This window comes from Amphibalanus amphitrite, unplaced genomic scaffold, assembly GCF_019059575.1.
Source record: "Amphibalanus amphitrite isolate SeventyFive unplaced genomic scaffold, NRLGWU_Aamphi_draft 000235F_arrow, whole genome shotgun sequence".
NCBI lineage: Eukaryota > Metazoa > Arthropoda > Thecostraca > Balanomorpha > Balanidae > Amphibalanus > Amphibalanus amphitrite.
Genome location: NW_024881730.1, coordinates 91,060 through 105,583, shown reverse-complemented (window position 1 = coordinate 105,583; position 14,524 = coordinate 91,060). Strand labels below are relative to the sequence as shown.

General features: G+C 57.6%; 1 protein-coding gene across 1 annotated transcript in view; it reads right to left on the bottom strand.

The window, feature by feature from the left end:
• LOC122385942 (E3 ubiquitin-protein ligase UBR4-like) overlaps positions 1-14,524 on the bottom strand; it is a 49,916-nt gene that overhangs the window by 30,874 nt on the left and 4,518 nt on the right. The window contains exons 7-21 of the mRNA XM_043374649.1: positions 14,097-14,245; positions 13,521-13,894; positions 13,145-13,311; positions 12,728-12,875; positions 12,209-12,429; positions 11,668-11,800; positions 11,223-11,326; positions 10,813-10,935; positions 3,167-3,346; positions 2,652-2,821; positions 2,043-2,184; positions 1,620-1,808; positions 1,158-1,315; positions 565-784; positions 241-401 (exon numbers count right to left, since the gene is read on the bottom strand). Of these exons, the coding sequence (XP_043230584.1) occupies positions 241-401; positions 565-784; positions 1,158-1,315; positions 1,620-1,808; positions 2,043-2,184; positions 2,652-2,821; positions 3,167-3,346; positions 10,813-10,935; positions 11,223-11,326; positions 11,668-11,800; positions 12,209-12,429; positions 12,728-12,875; positions 13,145-13,311; positions 13,521-13,894; positions 14,097-14,245 (2,639 nt within the window). The remainder of the gene's footprint in view (positions 1-240; positions 402-564; positions 785-1,157; positions 1,316-1,619; positions 1,809-2,042; positions 2,185-2,651; positions 2,822-3,166; positions 3,347-10,812; positions 10,936-11,222; positions 11,327-11,667; positions 11,801-12,208; positions 12,430-12,727; positions 12,876-13,144; positions 13,312-13,520; positions 13,895-14,096; positions 14,246-14,524) is intronic.

The following is a 14,524-nucleotide window of genomic DNA, read 5'->3' as shown; positions in this document are numbered from 1 at the left end:
GCGCGCCGAGTGAGAAATACCATAGGATTAAAAATACCATCATGATACTTTTGGATTGGAGGGGTGGCATGGGAATTATGGTTGCGCAAAGTATTTTGCTTAAATATTTTCACACTTCAGAACAAACCATCTGTTCGTCGAATGCGATTGACGTACCGGCTGGAACCCAGGGTGGTCGCAGGTAACGCTAAAAGTGCTCACTCACTCGGTCAGAGTCGGACATCCGAAGGGGATACTCACGTGAAGAGCGCCTCTGCCACGCGCACCAGACAGTGCAGCAAGTGTTTGAGGGAGAGCCCGATACTGGGAGCAGCGACACTCGATAGGCCGGCCACGTGAGCAGCCACCACCGAGCCGATGTAGCCCTCCGACGGCAGAGGCTGCTCGCCGTACCGAGACTTCTGCGGACGAAAGAGAGGGGTAGGTTACTCCACACCGGCTGCAGCTGATTACCGGGAGCGAGCAAAGCAAGCGGAGTCTTTCCCATATAACGGAAAAATCTCAGTATGAGCGGCCCTCGCAAGCTTAGAGGCACCGGGCGGGTCAGGCCGGCATTCTGCGTACCCAGTTCTGCGAGAAGACGATGTCGGCAGCGGCGGCGGCGTGCCAGTCGTCCAGCGTGCGGCGCAGCGCGGCTGGCAGGCACGCGGCGCACCCGTCGGCAAACGGGAACTGGTGCGCAGCGCGCGGCGACACCACGCTCAGCAGGTGGCTGTAGGCGCGCCGCGTGGCCGTCGACGGCGGCTCGGCGCCCTCCTCCGTCAGACAGTCGAGCAGACTCTCACTGCCGCGAACAGATCAGACAGTCAGACACAGACAGACAGACGGCGGCTCGGCACCCTCCTCCGTCAGACAGTCGAGTAGGCTCTCACTGCCGCACAGACAGAGCAGACTGTCAGATAAATTTACAAATAAAACGGCGGCTACGAATGCCCTCCTTCGCCAGGACTCAGCTTGGAATCAGAACTGCAGGAGCCATAAAGAAGCAACTAGCGTGGCGGATCAAGTCATAGACTGGTCAGCTACTCGTATTGTCCTAGCGGAAGGTCTGGAAATATCGAATCGAGTCTGGCTGGATTCAGGTCGGGTATCTACAGTTCTCAGGTCGTATCGGACTGGTCCGACAGCCCAGTCTGGCGATGGGCGCGTCGACTCACCTGATGCAGCCGGAGACGGACTCGATGAGCGCGATCACGGCCGGCAGCAGATGGCCGGCCACGTCCTCGGCCTGTGAGGCGGCCGCCGTGGCCGGCTCGATCACACGGCCGCTCGAGTCGCTCGACGGCGGCCGGCTCAGCTGGCCGTCCAGGCTCACCTGGGGAGCACACACGCCACCGTCAAATATATACTCACATGTGGGAAGGCTTGGTCACTCTGCCAGATACTGAAAACGGTGACGGCGGCTTAAGGCCACCGCCATGACAGAAAGAGCGAACTTGGCAGTTCAGCCCACTTCTAATCCAAACCGACCCCATCCCAAGGAACAAACCTCCACAGCTTTCCGCCCCTCGCCAAGAGGAGCAAATTCCGCAGTACTACCCCACACCCTAGCATCCGGGTAGAAGCCTTCAGATATCCAGCCTAAGCCCGCCAGGAGTGGTCTCCGATCCCGCCCTGACCTGCGTCTTGGCGATGGCCGCGTGCAGTGTGAGCACGTCTATGAGCCGGGGCCGCTGCGGCGGGTCGAGCCGGCCGGCGGCGCGTCGCACCAGCTCCACGTCCCGCGTCACGTCACCCACCCGGCGGCCGACGTTCTCCAGGAGCGCGTCGGCCCGGTGCGCCGTCAGACCCTGCTTCACCAGGCCGTCCTGCGGTCAGGGAATACCAGCAGGTCAGTGGGTCCAGCCCTGAACTTCCAACGCACGTCTTCAAATGGATAGACGGGGTGGGCTGATCAAGGTGCACCACTTTCGGTGGACATGAATTTACGTACACACCAGTGACAAGCGGTCAAAAATATTGATGGTACAAAATAAATTTTCCATTGTCATTGATTGTCAGGAGCAGCCCATTCATTGACCAGCGGTTCCCACTACACCTACCTTGATGGTACTGGCGTAGAGTTTGTGCGCGGCGCGCGGTCCCCAGACCAGCGACAGCAGCTGTTGTTCGGCGCCGGCCGACTCGGCGCCGGCACACACCTGCTCCAGGAACGCCTCGGACGGCGGCAGGGAGGTGCACAGCCTGGGGAGAGGACAGATGCGGTCAGTAGGGGCAGTCCGACTCTGCAACTGCTCGAGGAACGCCTCCGAGGGCGGCAGGGAGGTGCACAGCCTGGGGAGATTAGAAGGGTAAACGGCGTAAGTCAGGGCAGCCCGACTCGGCGCGGCACACAATCTGCTGCAGGAAAGCCTCCGACGGCGGCAGGGAGTGCACAGTCTGGGGAGTGTGCACGCGGGGTCAAGTCAGGGCAGCGGAGTCAGACAGGGAGTGATTATATACAAGGTCAGCGGGGGTTATATAAAAGATTGCGCTGAGAGTTAAATTGATTAAGCACGCTAGGTATCACGAGAGGCATAAAATCAACTCGATAAGTGCCGTATGACGAATGATAGAAAGAAGCTGCATTGAGCAGTTGTGTACAGCCGGATGCAAGACGGACCCCTCACGCCCTCAGCCCGCGTGAGCCTCAGTCCCAGTATGATACGTACCGCCAAGCGACGCTGAAGCAGTAGTGTGTGTTGGCGCGTCCGGCCGCCGACAGCGGAGTCTCGCGGCCGGCCAGGTCGGCCTGGCCGCCGGCCCGCAGCAGGGACACCAGCGCAGCGTGGAACGCGCCGTAGTCGAGCAGCTCGGGCGAGCTCAACAGGAAACTGCTGGCCTGTAGACGGTGCGGGGAACGCCAAATCAGGTAACTATCAAGACAACTAAACTAGGCGTATTTCCACCTGGATACAAACCATGCCACCTCCCGTATCAACCAGGCACAGACTGTGTCAAATGGCCCCAGGTCCAATGAACGGTCGCGTAATTCGTAACCAGTCATACACAACTTCGAAATGAGATCGATATGCAACTGAATATCGCCTACCGCTTGTCGCAGGCTATAATTTATGACCTAAAAACCATGTAAGTATGTTTATTGCTCAACTTTGAGTACAGGTAGAGTGCATGGCATCCCCTTCCTGACCCAAACACGGACCAATCTACCGGCCGATGTCCTCACCAGTCCGTCGAGCCGCGGCGGGTCCGACCCGCCGTTGTCGCTGTGGGTCAGGCTGTAGAAGCAGGGCGGCTCCCCGGCGCCCGGTCCGCCGCCGCCGCCGCCGGCTCCGCTGTCCATCTCCTTACAGGGGATGTAGAGTTTCTCGGCGCCCGGCACCCGGCCCAACAGGTTACTGCGCACCTGCAGACGCGGAGTGGAGAGAAACGTTACCGTGTTGTTATTTCTGAAAGTGCCAATCAATTATCCTTATGAGGAGGATCTGTGCAGATTTCACATGAAATCCAACAATGATGGAAAATTATGAAAAATGTAGAACAGTCTGGGTGAATGATGAATGATGTGAAAAGAGGTGAATTTGTATCGACACTTGGCTAATAGTTTTACGAATTTCGAATACAGTCATTTAAAGTAACTGGTCCCTTTTACGATACCCGGCAAGAACAATCGTTAAAATGTTATTGACGTAACATTATGGTCCTCCGGGCCGGATAGAGTACCGTAAAATAACTGTAACCAGTTAAGGAATTGATTGACTGCGATTCGATAGGTAACGTAACTATGAGTGTACGATCGGCTTGCGGTGATAGGTCTGCGTCTGCAAGTCTCAAAACCCGAAGTGAGGCTGAAATGAGCTCTACGTCCACCACTCGCAGTTCGGTAAGGAGGCGAGCGCTCGTATCACAGCTCAAAGCCGAACAGGCGAAGCGAGTGGCAGACGAGAAGATTAAGGCAGCTGAGGTTCGTGCGAGGCTAGCAAGAGATGAGGCTTTAGCTGAAGCACGACAGGCAGCTGACCAAGCGGAGGTAGACGCGCTGGAGCTTCAAATAATGGAAGAAGAGGTTGGATTGCGAAATTCGGTCGGCACTGCAGATGAAGATGGAATGCGACCGGGGTCCATGCACCACCAGCCGCCGTCCATGGACCGCGCTGTTGACAGGGTGAGCCCTGTGCCGCCGACCCCGATGGCTCGCGCTCAGAACGAGCAGTCTGATCAGCGGGTCCAGTGTCAACTGCTTGGTGACACGCCAGCTACAGCGTGTCAAAGTATTGCCGGAGCGCAGTCTGGAAATGCGGGAGGGAGTAACCCGACTCGTCCACCCGATCAAGAGAACAACCCGGCAAACAGATCGCCCGATCGAAGCCATCGCACAAGACGATGGGTTGAAGCCAACACAAACTTCGCTCCTGTTCATGCCTCGCTGCCCAAGATACAGCTTGGGATGTTTGATGGGTCTCCGTTAGAGTGGCCCCGGTGGATCTCGCTCTTTCGAGCCCTGGTTCATGATAATGCGTCACTGACTGACACAGAGCGCATGATTCACCTCCAGTCGTTCCTGACGGGAGACGCTCGTGAAGCCGTGCGTGGTCTGCTCTGTGACATGTCGCTCTATGAAGTGGCGCTGAGCGAGCTGGAGACTCAATTTGGAAACCCGACTGCTGTCGTCCAGAGCACACTCAGCAGCATTCTTCAGCACCCGGTAGTGAAGCACAACGATATCGCTGGCCTGACAAGTCTGTCGCGAGCCCTGCACACGGCCGTGTGCGTACTAAAGAGCATGGGCTACCAAGCGGATTTGGCCGCGACCTCTTCAATGCAGCAGGTGATAGCCAAGCTACCAAGCACGCTGGCCTGGCAGTGGGGCCAGTTAGAGTTGGAAATGATGCCACACGTACCCACTCTGGAGGACATTGATTCTTGGCTCGGGAAAGTAGTGCTGGCGGGCCGCCGCGTTCAGCCTGCGCTCTGCTCAAGGGTACAGGACAGTGTCGCCAGATCAGCGCATACACCGGCACCGCTGAACAGGCGCCGGGGCGACACAAGAGGGAACACAAGTTCAGCTCAGCGCACAACTTTAGCGACTGCTTCAGGAGCGGCTGTCAGTGCTGAATGTGTTGTGTGCCAAAGTGGCGCCCACGCACTCGCCGAATGCCCATCTTTTCTGGAGAAAACACCGGAGGAGCGCGGTCACATCGTGCGCAGTGGCCGTCGCTGTTTCCGATGTCTCAGTACTGGCCACTGGCTGAGCAAATGTTCGAGCAGGACAGTTTGTGGAGAGCGGGGCTGCAAGGGGAGACACCATCGCCTTCTCCATATACCGTCGGCGCAATCTCCTCATCCCGCACAAACAAGACCGACGGCGACGACAGACGCCCGTGACGTAATGGCAATGACGCAGACGGAGACGCATACAAGTCAGACTCGTTCTGATCGCGAGTCTGTTGTCTCCGCTTCCTTCAACATTGGCCAGTTGTAGCTCCCTCCTGTCTCCGTCAATCCCCAGTTCCTTTAGCACGTGCTCCTCGCACAGACTCGTATCGGCACCGGAGTCCAACAGTGCAAGGGTATCCTTGTAGCGTCCTTCAGTTCCATGAATCCGGATTGGAACAATTTGTAGCAAGGTGCGCTGACTTGTATGCGTCTCCGTCTGCGTCATTGCCATTACGTCACGGGCGTCTGTCGTCGCCGTCGGTCTTGTTTGTGCGGGATGAGGAGATTGCGCCGACGGTATATGGAGAAGGCGATGGTGTCTCCCCTTGCAGCCCCGCTCTCCACAAACTGTCCTGCTCGAACATTTGCTCAGCCAGTGGCCAGTACTGAGACATCGGAAACAGCGACGGCCACTGCGCACGATGTGACCGCGCTCCTCCGGTGTTTTCTCCAGAAAAGATGGGCATTCGGCGAGTGCGTGGGCGCCACTTTGGCACACAACACATTCAGCACTGACAGCCGCTCCTGAAGCAGTCGCTAAAGTTGTGCGCTGAGCTGAACTTGTGTTCCCTCTTGTGTCGCCCCGGCGCCTGTTCAGCGGTGCCGGTGTATGCGCTGATCTGGCGACACTGTCCTGTACCCTTGAGCAGAGCGCAGGCTGAACGCGGCGGCCCGCCAGCACTACTTTCCCGACTGCTTCAGGAGCGGCTGTCAGTGCTGAATGTGTTGTGTGCCAAAGTGGCGCCCACGCACTCGCCGAATGCCCATCTTTTCTGGAGAAAACACCGGAGGAGCGCGGTCACATCGTGCGCAGTGGCCGTCGCTGTTTCCGATGTCTCAGTACTGGCCACTGGCTGAGCAAATGTTCGAGCAGGACAGTTTGTGGAGAGCGGGGCTGCAAGGGGAGACACCATCGCCTTCTCCATATACCGTCGGCGCAATCTCCTCATCCCGCACAAACAAGACCGACGGCGACGACAGACGCCCGTGACGTAATGGCAATGACGCAGACGGAGACGCATACAAGTCAGCGCACCTTGCTACAAATTGTTCCAATCCGGATTCATGGAACTGAAGGACGCTACAAGGATACCCTTGCACTGTTGGACTCCGGTGCCGATACGAGTCTGTGCGAGGAGCACGTGCTAAAGGAACTGGGGATTGACGGAGACAGGAGGGAGCTACAACTGGCCAATGTTGAAGGAAGCGGAGACAACAGACTCGCGATCAGAACGAGTCTACAAGTGTCCTCCTTGTCCCCAGGAAGTAACGCCAAGACGGTCACAGTACCAGAGGTGTTCTCCGTCGTCCGACTCAATGTGCGTCCTCAAAGCGTGGACTGGAAGCAAAGGAAGGCCTGGAAGCATCTGGATGACATAGTGATTCCAGACAACAATGGAAAGGCCGTTGAACTGCTGCTGGGGGCCAATGTTCTGGAGGCCATGCTGCAGCAGGAGGTCAGAGTCGGCAAGCCAGGACAACCAGTGGCAGTACGAACCCACTTCGGCTGGTGTCTGACCGGAAATGTGGCTCAGCTGGTGACCCATGGCCAGCGAGAGGTGATGCACATTTCCAAGCACCGCTCAGCTGATGACGAGCTGGTGACTATGCTGAAGGACTGGTGGTCAACGGAGGCATTTGGTACGGCGTACAACATGAAAGAGCCGACATCACAGGAAGACCGGCGAGCTGAAGACATCATGGCAAGGACTACCACGTGGCGCGGCGATCGCTACGAGACAGGGCTGCTGTGGTGTGATGAAAATGTCAAGCTGCCTGACAACTACCCCATGGCCATGCGCCGGCTGGAAAACACAGAGAGGGCTCTGCGCCGAGCTCCTGAGAAAGCGACAGCGTACCAACAGAGTATGGAGGAAAATGTGAAGAAAGGATATGCGCGGAAGCTTGATGATGAGGAACTGCTGGTACAACATGACCGCACCTGGTATTTGCCTCATCACGCAGTCACCAGCAAGCCAGGCAAATTCCGCGTGGTCTTCGACGCAGCGAGCAGCTATGGAGGTAGCTCTCTCAACGGGCATCTGCTGTCTGGACCGGACCTCCTAAGATCCCTCCCAGGGGTGCTGCTACGTTTCCGTCTAGGTTCCGTTGGTCTCTGCGCCGACATAGAGAAGATGTTCATGCAGGTGGCTGTGAGAGCTGAGGACCAGGCCTCACTCCGCTATCTCTGGCGCGATCTGGATAGCACCCGTCCGCCAGATATATACCAAATGGACAGGGTAATATTCGGCGCTCGGAGCTCTCCAGCATCAGCCAGCTATGTACTACGCCGAACAGCCCAGGAGAAGAGTGATGACACTGTAGCTGGACGCAGAGCACGTGAAATTGTCGAAAGAGACTTCTATATGGACGATTTGGCCACCTCTGAACCAGACAACGATACAGCACAAGAAACGGCGGCAGAGGTGACGGCGCTGCTCTCCAGGGGAGGCTTCAGACTCTGCAAATGGAACAGCAACTCCAGGGAGGTGCTTGCGAGAATTTCGATTGAAGACAGAGCAGTTGGTGCCGTAGATCTAAGCGCGTCACTCCCGACACAGAAGGTCCTGGGTGTGCAGTGGGATGCAGAGCTAGATGAGCTGAGTCCCAGTGCTCCGTCAGTCACGAATGTCGGGCCGACAGCACCAACTACAAGGCGCGAGATCCTACGGGTTATCGCTGGTATTTTTGACCCACTGGGGCTGGCGAGCCCTTTCCTGGTCATGGGGAAGATGATACTGCAGACACTCTGGTCGACTGAACACACCTGGGACAGCCCTCTCTCTGACGAGGAGTGCAGCGAAGTGGCAGCTTGGATCTCAGAGTTGCAGTCAATAGAGAAGATTCGAGTCCCAAGATGCTACGCGTATCAGCAACACACCAAGAAAACAGTCACGAAGACGTTACACGTCTTCTGTGACGCCTCTGAGCGAGCCTTTGGGGCAGTCGCTTACCTCAGGCACGAATATGCAGACGGTGCTATCCACTGCTCCTTGATTATGAGCCGATGTAGGGTGGCGCCGCTAAAAAGGTTGACGATCGTCCGCCTAGAGATGCAAGCGGCGGTGCTGGCTGTGCGCTTGGCGGCCCAAGTAGCTCAGGAGCTGAACTTGAATGAAAGTGACACGGTCTTTTGGAGCGACAGCAAAGTCGTCCTCAGCTACATCGAGAACAACAGCAGGCGCTTCCACACGTTCGTTGCTAATCGTGTGGCCGAGATCCGTGACGTGTCTGAGCCCAGACAGTGGCGTCATGTGCCGTCCGAGCTCAACCCAGCAGACGACTGCTCGCGGGGATCGAAAGCCTCCGACCTGAAGAGAGACAGCCGATGGATAAGGGGACCCGACTTCTTGTGGCAGTCAGAAGACGCCTGGCCACCAGACCAGCAGCTGTCACTGAAAGATGAGGATCCAGAGCTTAAGACAGTGATGGTCACACAACACAGCACCCGGCTGGCCACCCTTACCCTGCCTGACCCACAACGGTTCTCTAAATGGGTCCGCTACCAAAGAACTGTCGCCTGGATTCTGCGATTCACGAGGAACATGTTGAGAGTGCTGAAGTCTCAGGTCGCACAGCCAAACGCCCTCGAGCGGGAGCCACTATCTGCCGAGGAGCTACATGAAGCTGAAAACATGGCGGTGCGAAGTGCCCAACGGCAGGCATTCGCCCAAGAGATTGAGGCACTGAACGAAGGTAAGGAGCTCCCTTCGTCAAGCAGTCTTCTGCAGCTGACTCCAATGCTAGACTCAGAGGGGCTGTTACGAGTCGGCGGACGGCTATCTAATGCTCCTGTGCCAGAAGAGACCCGCCACCCTGTTATCCTCCCGAGAAGTAGCTGCATCTCGAGGCTCATCATCGACGCAGTTCATCGACGACTGATGCACGCGGGAACCGAACATGTCCAAAATGAGCTCCGTCAGGCCTACTGGGTGCCGCGCGCCCGGCAAGAAGTCAAGAAGGTAGTGGCTGACTGCCCTCTTTGCCGACGACGCCGAGCTAAGCCGTGTCAGCCCCGCATGGCCGACTTGCCGACCGCACGTTTCGACACGAAGTACGCCTTCAGTTCAATTGGGCTCGACTTCTTCGGTCCTCTAAAGATCAAGGTGCATGGAGGACGAATCGAGAAGAAGTGGTGTATGCTGGTCACGTGCCTCTCCACGCGCGGGGTCCATCTGGAGCTGACATCCTCCCTGAGTACCGACAGCTTCCTGATGGCCTTCCGCAGGTATATCGCACGACGTGGACCGCCATCAGACGTCTTCTGTGACAACGGATCGTGTCTGCGGGCTGGAGAGAAAGAGCTACGCCAGCTGCTGCGACAATGGAACCAGCAGACTATCAGCGATGAGCTCACTCAACGCGACATCCGGTGGCATTTTAACCCACCGGCTGCCTGTGATATGGGCGGCGCCTGGGAACGGATGGTGGGGACTGTCAAACGCGCGCTGAGAGCTGTCCTCGGGCGGCTGCTTGTCTCCGAGGAAGTACTGCACACTGTTCTGACTGAAGTGGAAGCAGTCGTCAACAGCCGTCCACTCACGCACGTGTCGACAGACCCGAACAGTTTGGAGGCACTGACGCCCAATCATCTGCTGTTGGGGCGTCCGGTCAGGCGTCTGCCTCCGGGATTGTTCCGAGACGAAGAGAGCTGCTCCAAACGAGTTTGGCGGCAGAGCCAGGCGCTAACAGACCAGTTCTGGCGGAGATGGCTTCGAGAGTATGTACCAGGTCTGGCATGCCGACCGAAGTGGAGATCGGAAAGTCGCAGCCTGGCAGTGGGGGATCTCGTCCTCATCGTGGAGAACGGCAGCCCGCGCGGCCAGTGGCCCCTGGGACGCGTGACCGAGACAGTTCCTGGGCCTGATGGCCGCGTCCGGTCGGCGCGCGTACTGGTCCGTGGAGGAGAAGTGCACCGCCCCGCCCGGCGGCTCTGCCTGCTGGAGGAGGCGCCCGGGTCATGAGCTCGTGTGCGCCTGGTCCGCTCCGTTGGCGGGGGGAGGGTGTTATTTCTGAAAGTGCCAATCAATTATCCTTATGAGGAGGATCTGTGCAGATTTCACATGAAATCCAACAATGATGGAAAATTATGAAAAATGTAGAACAGTCTGGGTGAATGATGAATGATGTGAAAAGAGGTGAATTTGTATCGACACTTGGCTAATAGTTTTACGAATTTCGAATACAGTCATTTAAAGTAACTGGTCCCTTTTACGATACCCGGCAAGAACAATCGTTAAAATGTTATTGACGTAACACGTGTCAGACGGTGGAGCGAAAACACTGGTCATCACTGTTAATTAACGCCAATGGCAACAGGAAGCTAACAAATGAAATGTATCTTTGCTTAACAGTACTCACAGCTCACCGCATTCAAAGCTCACCACGTTCTCACCGCGCTCACAGCTATCACCTCTCACCGCTCACAGCTCTCACCTGGTCGATGAGGAAGCTGGGAGCGTCGTACAGGTTGCGCACCATGTACTCGAACAGCACGAGCAGCCGGGCCAGATGGAGCACCCGGGCAGGGGACATGGCCGACTCCAGTGCCGGGGCCACCTGGCAATAAGAGAAAATACAGTTGAGCACAACACACCGGAGACAAAGCCGACTCGAGTGCGCCGAGTTTGGGATCAAAGTTGAACGTATACACATTACACAGGGAGCTAAATCGGCGACCGAGACCAAACAGACAGACTTAAATCATTGACAATGCTTCGTTCCAAGTATATAGTCCCAGCCATACACACTACCCCTGAGGCTGGACTATCTGCTCAGTGCAGCTGCAGTGGCGACACAGACTAGCATTGCCGTGGGGCGATCTCGGTCCCGCGTCCCACCCGTACCTTGATGATGACGTCGGCACACTGCAGCAGGACCGTCTTCTTCTGCATCAGCTCCAGCGAGTGGAACAGGAACAGTAGCAGCTGGGCGTGCTCCACGTTCAGGTCTGCGGAGGAGGGGGAAGGACAACTGGTCAATACAGGGCCGGGCTACCACGCTATACCGATGAGCGGGCCGAGTACAAACTGCGACTGAGACTTGGAAAGGCGATGACGACTATCCGCCGAACCATTACAGTCTCCAGTCGGTGGGTATCATAATTCGTCCGACTTCTTTCCGCTAATTCCATTAGAACTTTGATAATGTATTTATAATCAAGTTCGAGCAGACTTTTGAACTCATAGACATGAAGCCAGACCCTACGCTAAGAAAAACTTCTACGGGCGTCGGGCTCTACCGTGATCGATCGAAACATCCCAGGCGGGCAGTCTGTTTGCGTGCACTGACCGTCGGCGGACTCGTCTGCCGTGCTGAGGATGCGCCGGCTCAGGGTGTTGAGACAGCTGGACCAGATCAGGGCGGTGGCCTGGCGACCGTTCAGACGGTCCGGCCCCGTCGACTCCTGGTTCAGCAGCAGCACCTGCCACAAACACACACACAAATAAGTTAAAAGGACGACGCACTTGCTGGGAATGGTACGCATTTCGTGATCACACTCATCACACTCAATACAACAGTCGCCATCAGTTTCAATACCTTCCAACTCCAAGGCTGGTAAAACCCGTAGGGTCATTTGAAAACAGCAGAGCTATACTCAGTAGGAACTCCGGTCTCACCAGCACCAAACCTCAGAGAGCGGCGGACTGAGCAGCCACCGACCTTTCCCGCCCTCACACAAACACCGAAGCCGGCGGCTGACCATCCCATCAGTCCCCCATATTGACAAATGGCGACTGACCTGCGCTAGGACGGCCAGGGACCGGCGGATGGTAACTGACCTGCGCCAGGACGGCCAGTGGCCGGGCGGGGGAAGGGCGGGGTAACTGACCTGCGCCAGGACGGCCAGGGACCGCGGGCTGACGGTGAGCGGCCAGTCGGCGCCCTCCTGGTGCCACGGACTCAGTCCCAGCTGGGCGAGCAGCAGTTCCTGCAGCGGCGCCGACAGCAGCCGCGTGGCCAGCAGGTTGTGCGTCAGCCGCGTCAGTGAGGCACTGAACTCCTGGCACAGCGTCAGCATGCTGCCGGCGCTGGCGTGCGCGCTCAGACTCCCTGTCGGCGGAACGGGGAGCAGGCGTCACATGGGGGATTCCGGGCAGTGGGCGGACAATAAAGTCACTGATCGAGCGATGAATGGACAGGTTGACATTCACGGTGACTGGATAGACCTCAAGCTGAGAATACATAGATACTGGACATTGGGCAGACACGAAACATAATTACGGCGTATACCAGATTAACGGGCAGACACCGGGTGAACGACAGTACAACGAGCCAGCACATCGATAGTAAATCGACATATTACATCACTACCGGCGATCGGTCCGTCTCGGCTCGGCTTGCCGCCCACCTGATCCGACGTCTCTGATGAGCGCCGCCAGCAGCGTCACCTGCTGTTCGGCGATACCCTGGCGCACGTACTGACGGATGTCGGCGCACTCGGCGTCCAACAGGTCACTGTTGATGAGCCGCAGCACCATCGACGCCAGAGACATGAACTGGAACACGGCGGGCAGACCGGTCACGGCACGCGCCGACAGCGGAGATGTGCAGCAAGACATGCTGAGAAATTACCGCGCCATAAACAGCAGTCAGCACAGCCGGATGAAGCAACAAATCGTGCGATGATATGTGGGAATACGTTCACGCTCTCGGGTTTGACTGGCATCCGAAAATCACACTGTAATTAGCACATCCATCTCTCATCCGTCCTCCTCCCCAACCAGACACCTAACTCCCCCCCCCCCATATGCCCCCAGTGACGTACGCCGTGCGGCTCGCCGCGCTCGGGCACCAGGCTGGTCTCGGCGCCGCCCGACGGACGGTCGGCCGTGCCGTTCTCCGAGGCTGCCGCAGACGCCGGCGGAGTCACCGGTCCCGGCGGGTACAGCGTCTGCATGAACCACTGGCCCAGGATCGAGTCGTCCTCGTCATCTGGGGACGGAGGCACCGGCGGACGGTTAGAGTCACGGCAAGCTGAACAGTTAGCAAGCACAGAGGACCGAGTGTAAAACAGTATAAAATAACAATAGAAATCGCGGACTTTTGATGAATTATTACGCTTTCTGCGGTTCACCACAATCTTCGGTAGGGACAAAACACTGAGTGGCAGCGCACGAACCACTGACACACGGTCCACTCACCGGAACTGGCCTCGTCTCCACTCGAGTCGTCCACGTAGAACGAGGCGGTGAACGCCGGGCCGGTGGTCAGGCCGAACACGTCCCCCGTGTCGGTGCCGGCGGCGGCGGCCGCGTCCGAGCCCCAGAGGCCGCAGGCGCGCCGGTACGCCGCCACGGCCACGTTGATGAGCAGCTGGGGCAGGTTGGCGGCCTGCAGCAGGGCGGCCGCCCGCTGCCCGGCCGTGCACGGCGTGGAGAGCGCCGCCGGGCCGCCGGCCGGCAGCGGCTCGCCGCCCAGCACCGACGACTCGGAGCGCACGTCCGCCAACAGACTGGAGAGCAGCGTCAGCGCCTTGGAGGTGAGCGCCACGGCCAGCACGCCGAACCCCTGCTGACTGCGGGCGGGCGGGGGAGCGGGCGGTCAATCAATTACTACGCGGGTAGGAGCAGCACGAGGGCAGGCGGAGGGCGGAAGGAAAGTACACTGCAGCTGAGTTTGACTGGGGACTGGGACGGACAGCCAGTCAAGCGTTAAGCCCTAGCCACCACAAACAAACAGAATACGGGGAGATACACAGAGGAAGACACGTTACTCACACTTTGAGTAGGTTGATTCTGTTCTCCTTCCCTTTGACTGGTGACTTGCCGCGCTCGGGTTTGTCTCCCATGGCGCTGACGGAGCACATGAAGGCCTGGATCCCGCGCAGCAGTAGTAGCGCAGCCATCAGCTGCAGGTTCTGCACACACTGTCGGCACAGCAACGGGAGGCGTCAGGGAGCCGTGGGACGGGGCGCTCAGCCAGAGGAGAACGCTACACTCAGCAGTGGACAAAGTAGCTAGCCAGGAAAATGTAGTTATTTTGAAATCGGCACTTCAAATTGAAGCGTAAAATCAAAATATTTCAGCTAACTGGTAAAAATCCATAAAAAAAACAAGGGTCGACACCAATATGCCTCATACACCGAGAGGGAGCCGCGCTGCGTTGCACGACACCAAATTCACCACCTATCCCCGCTCCTCCCCCC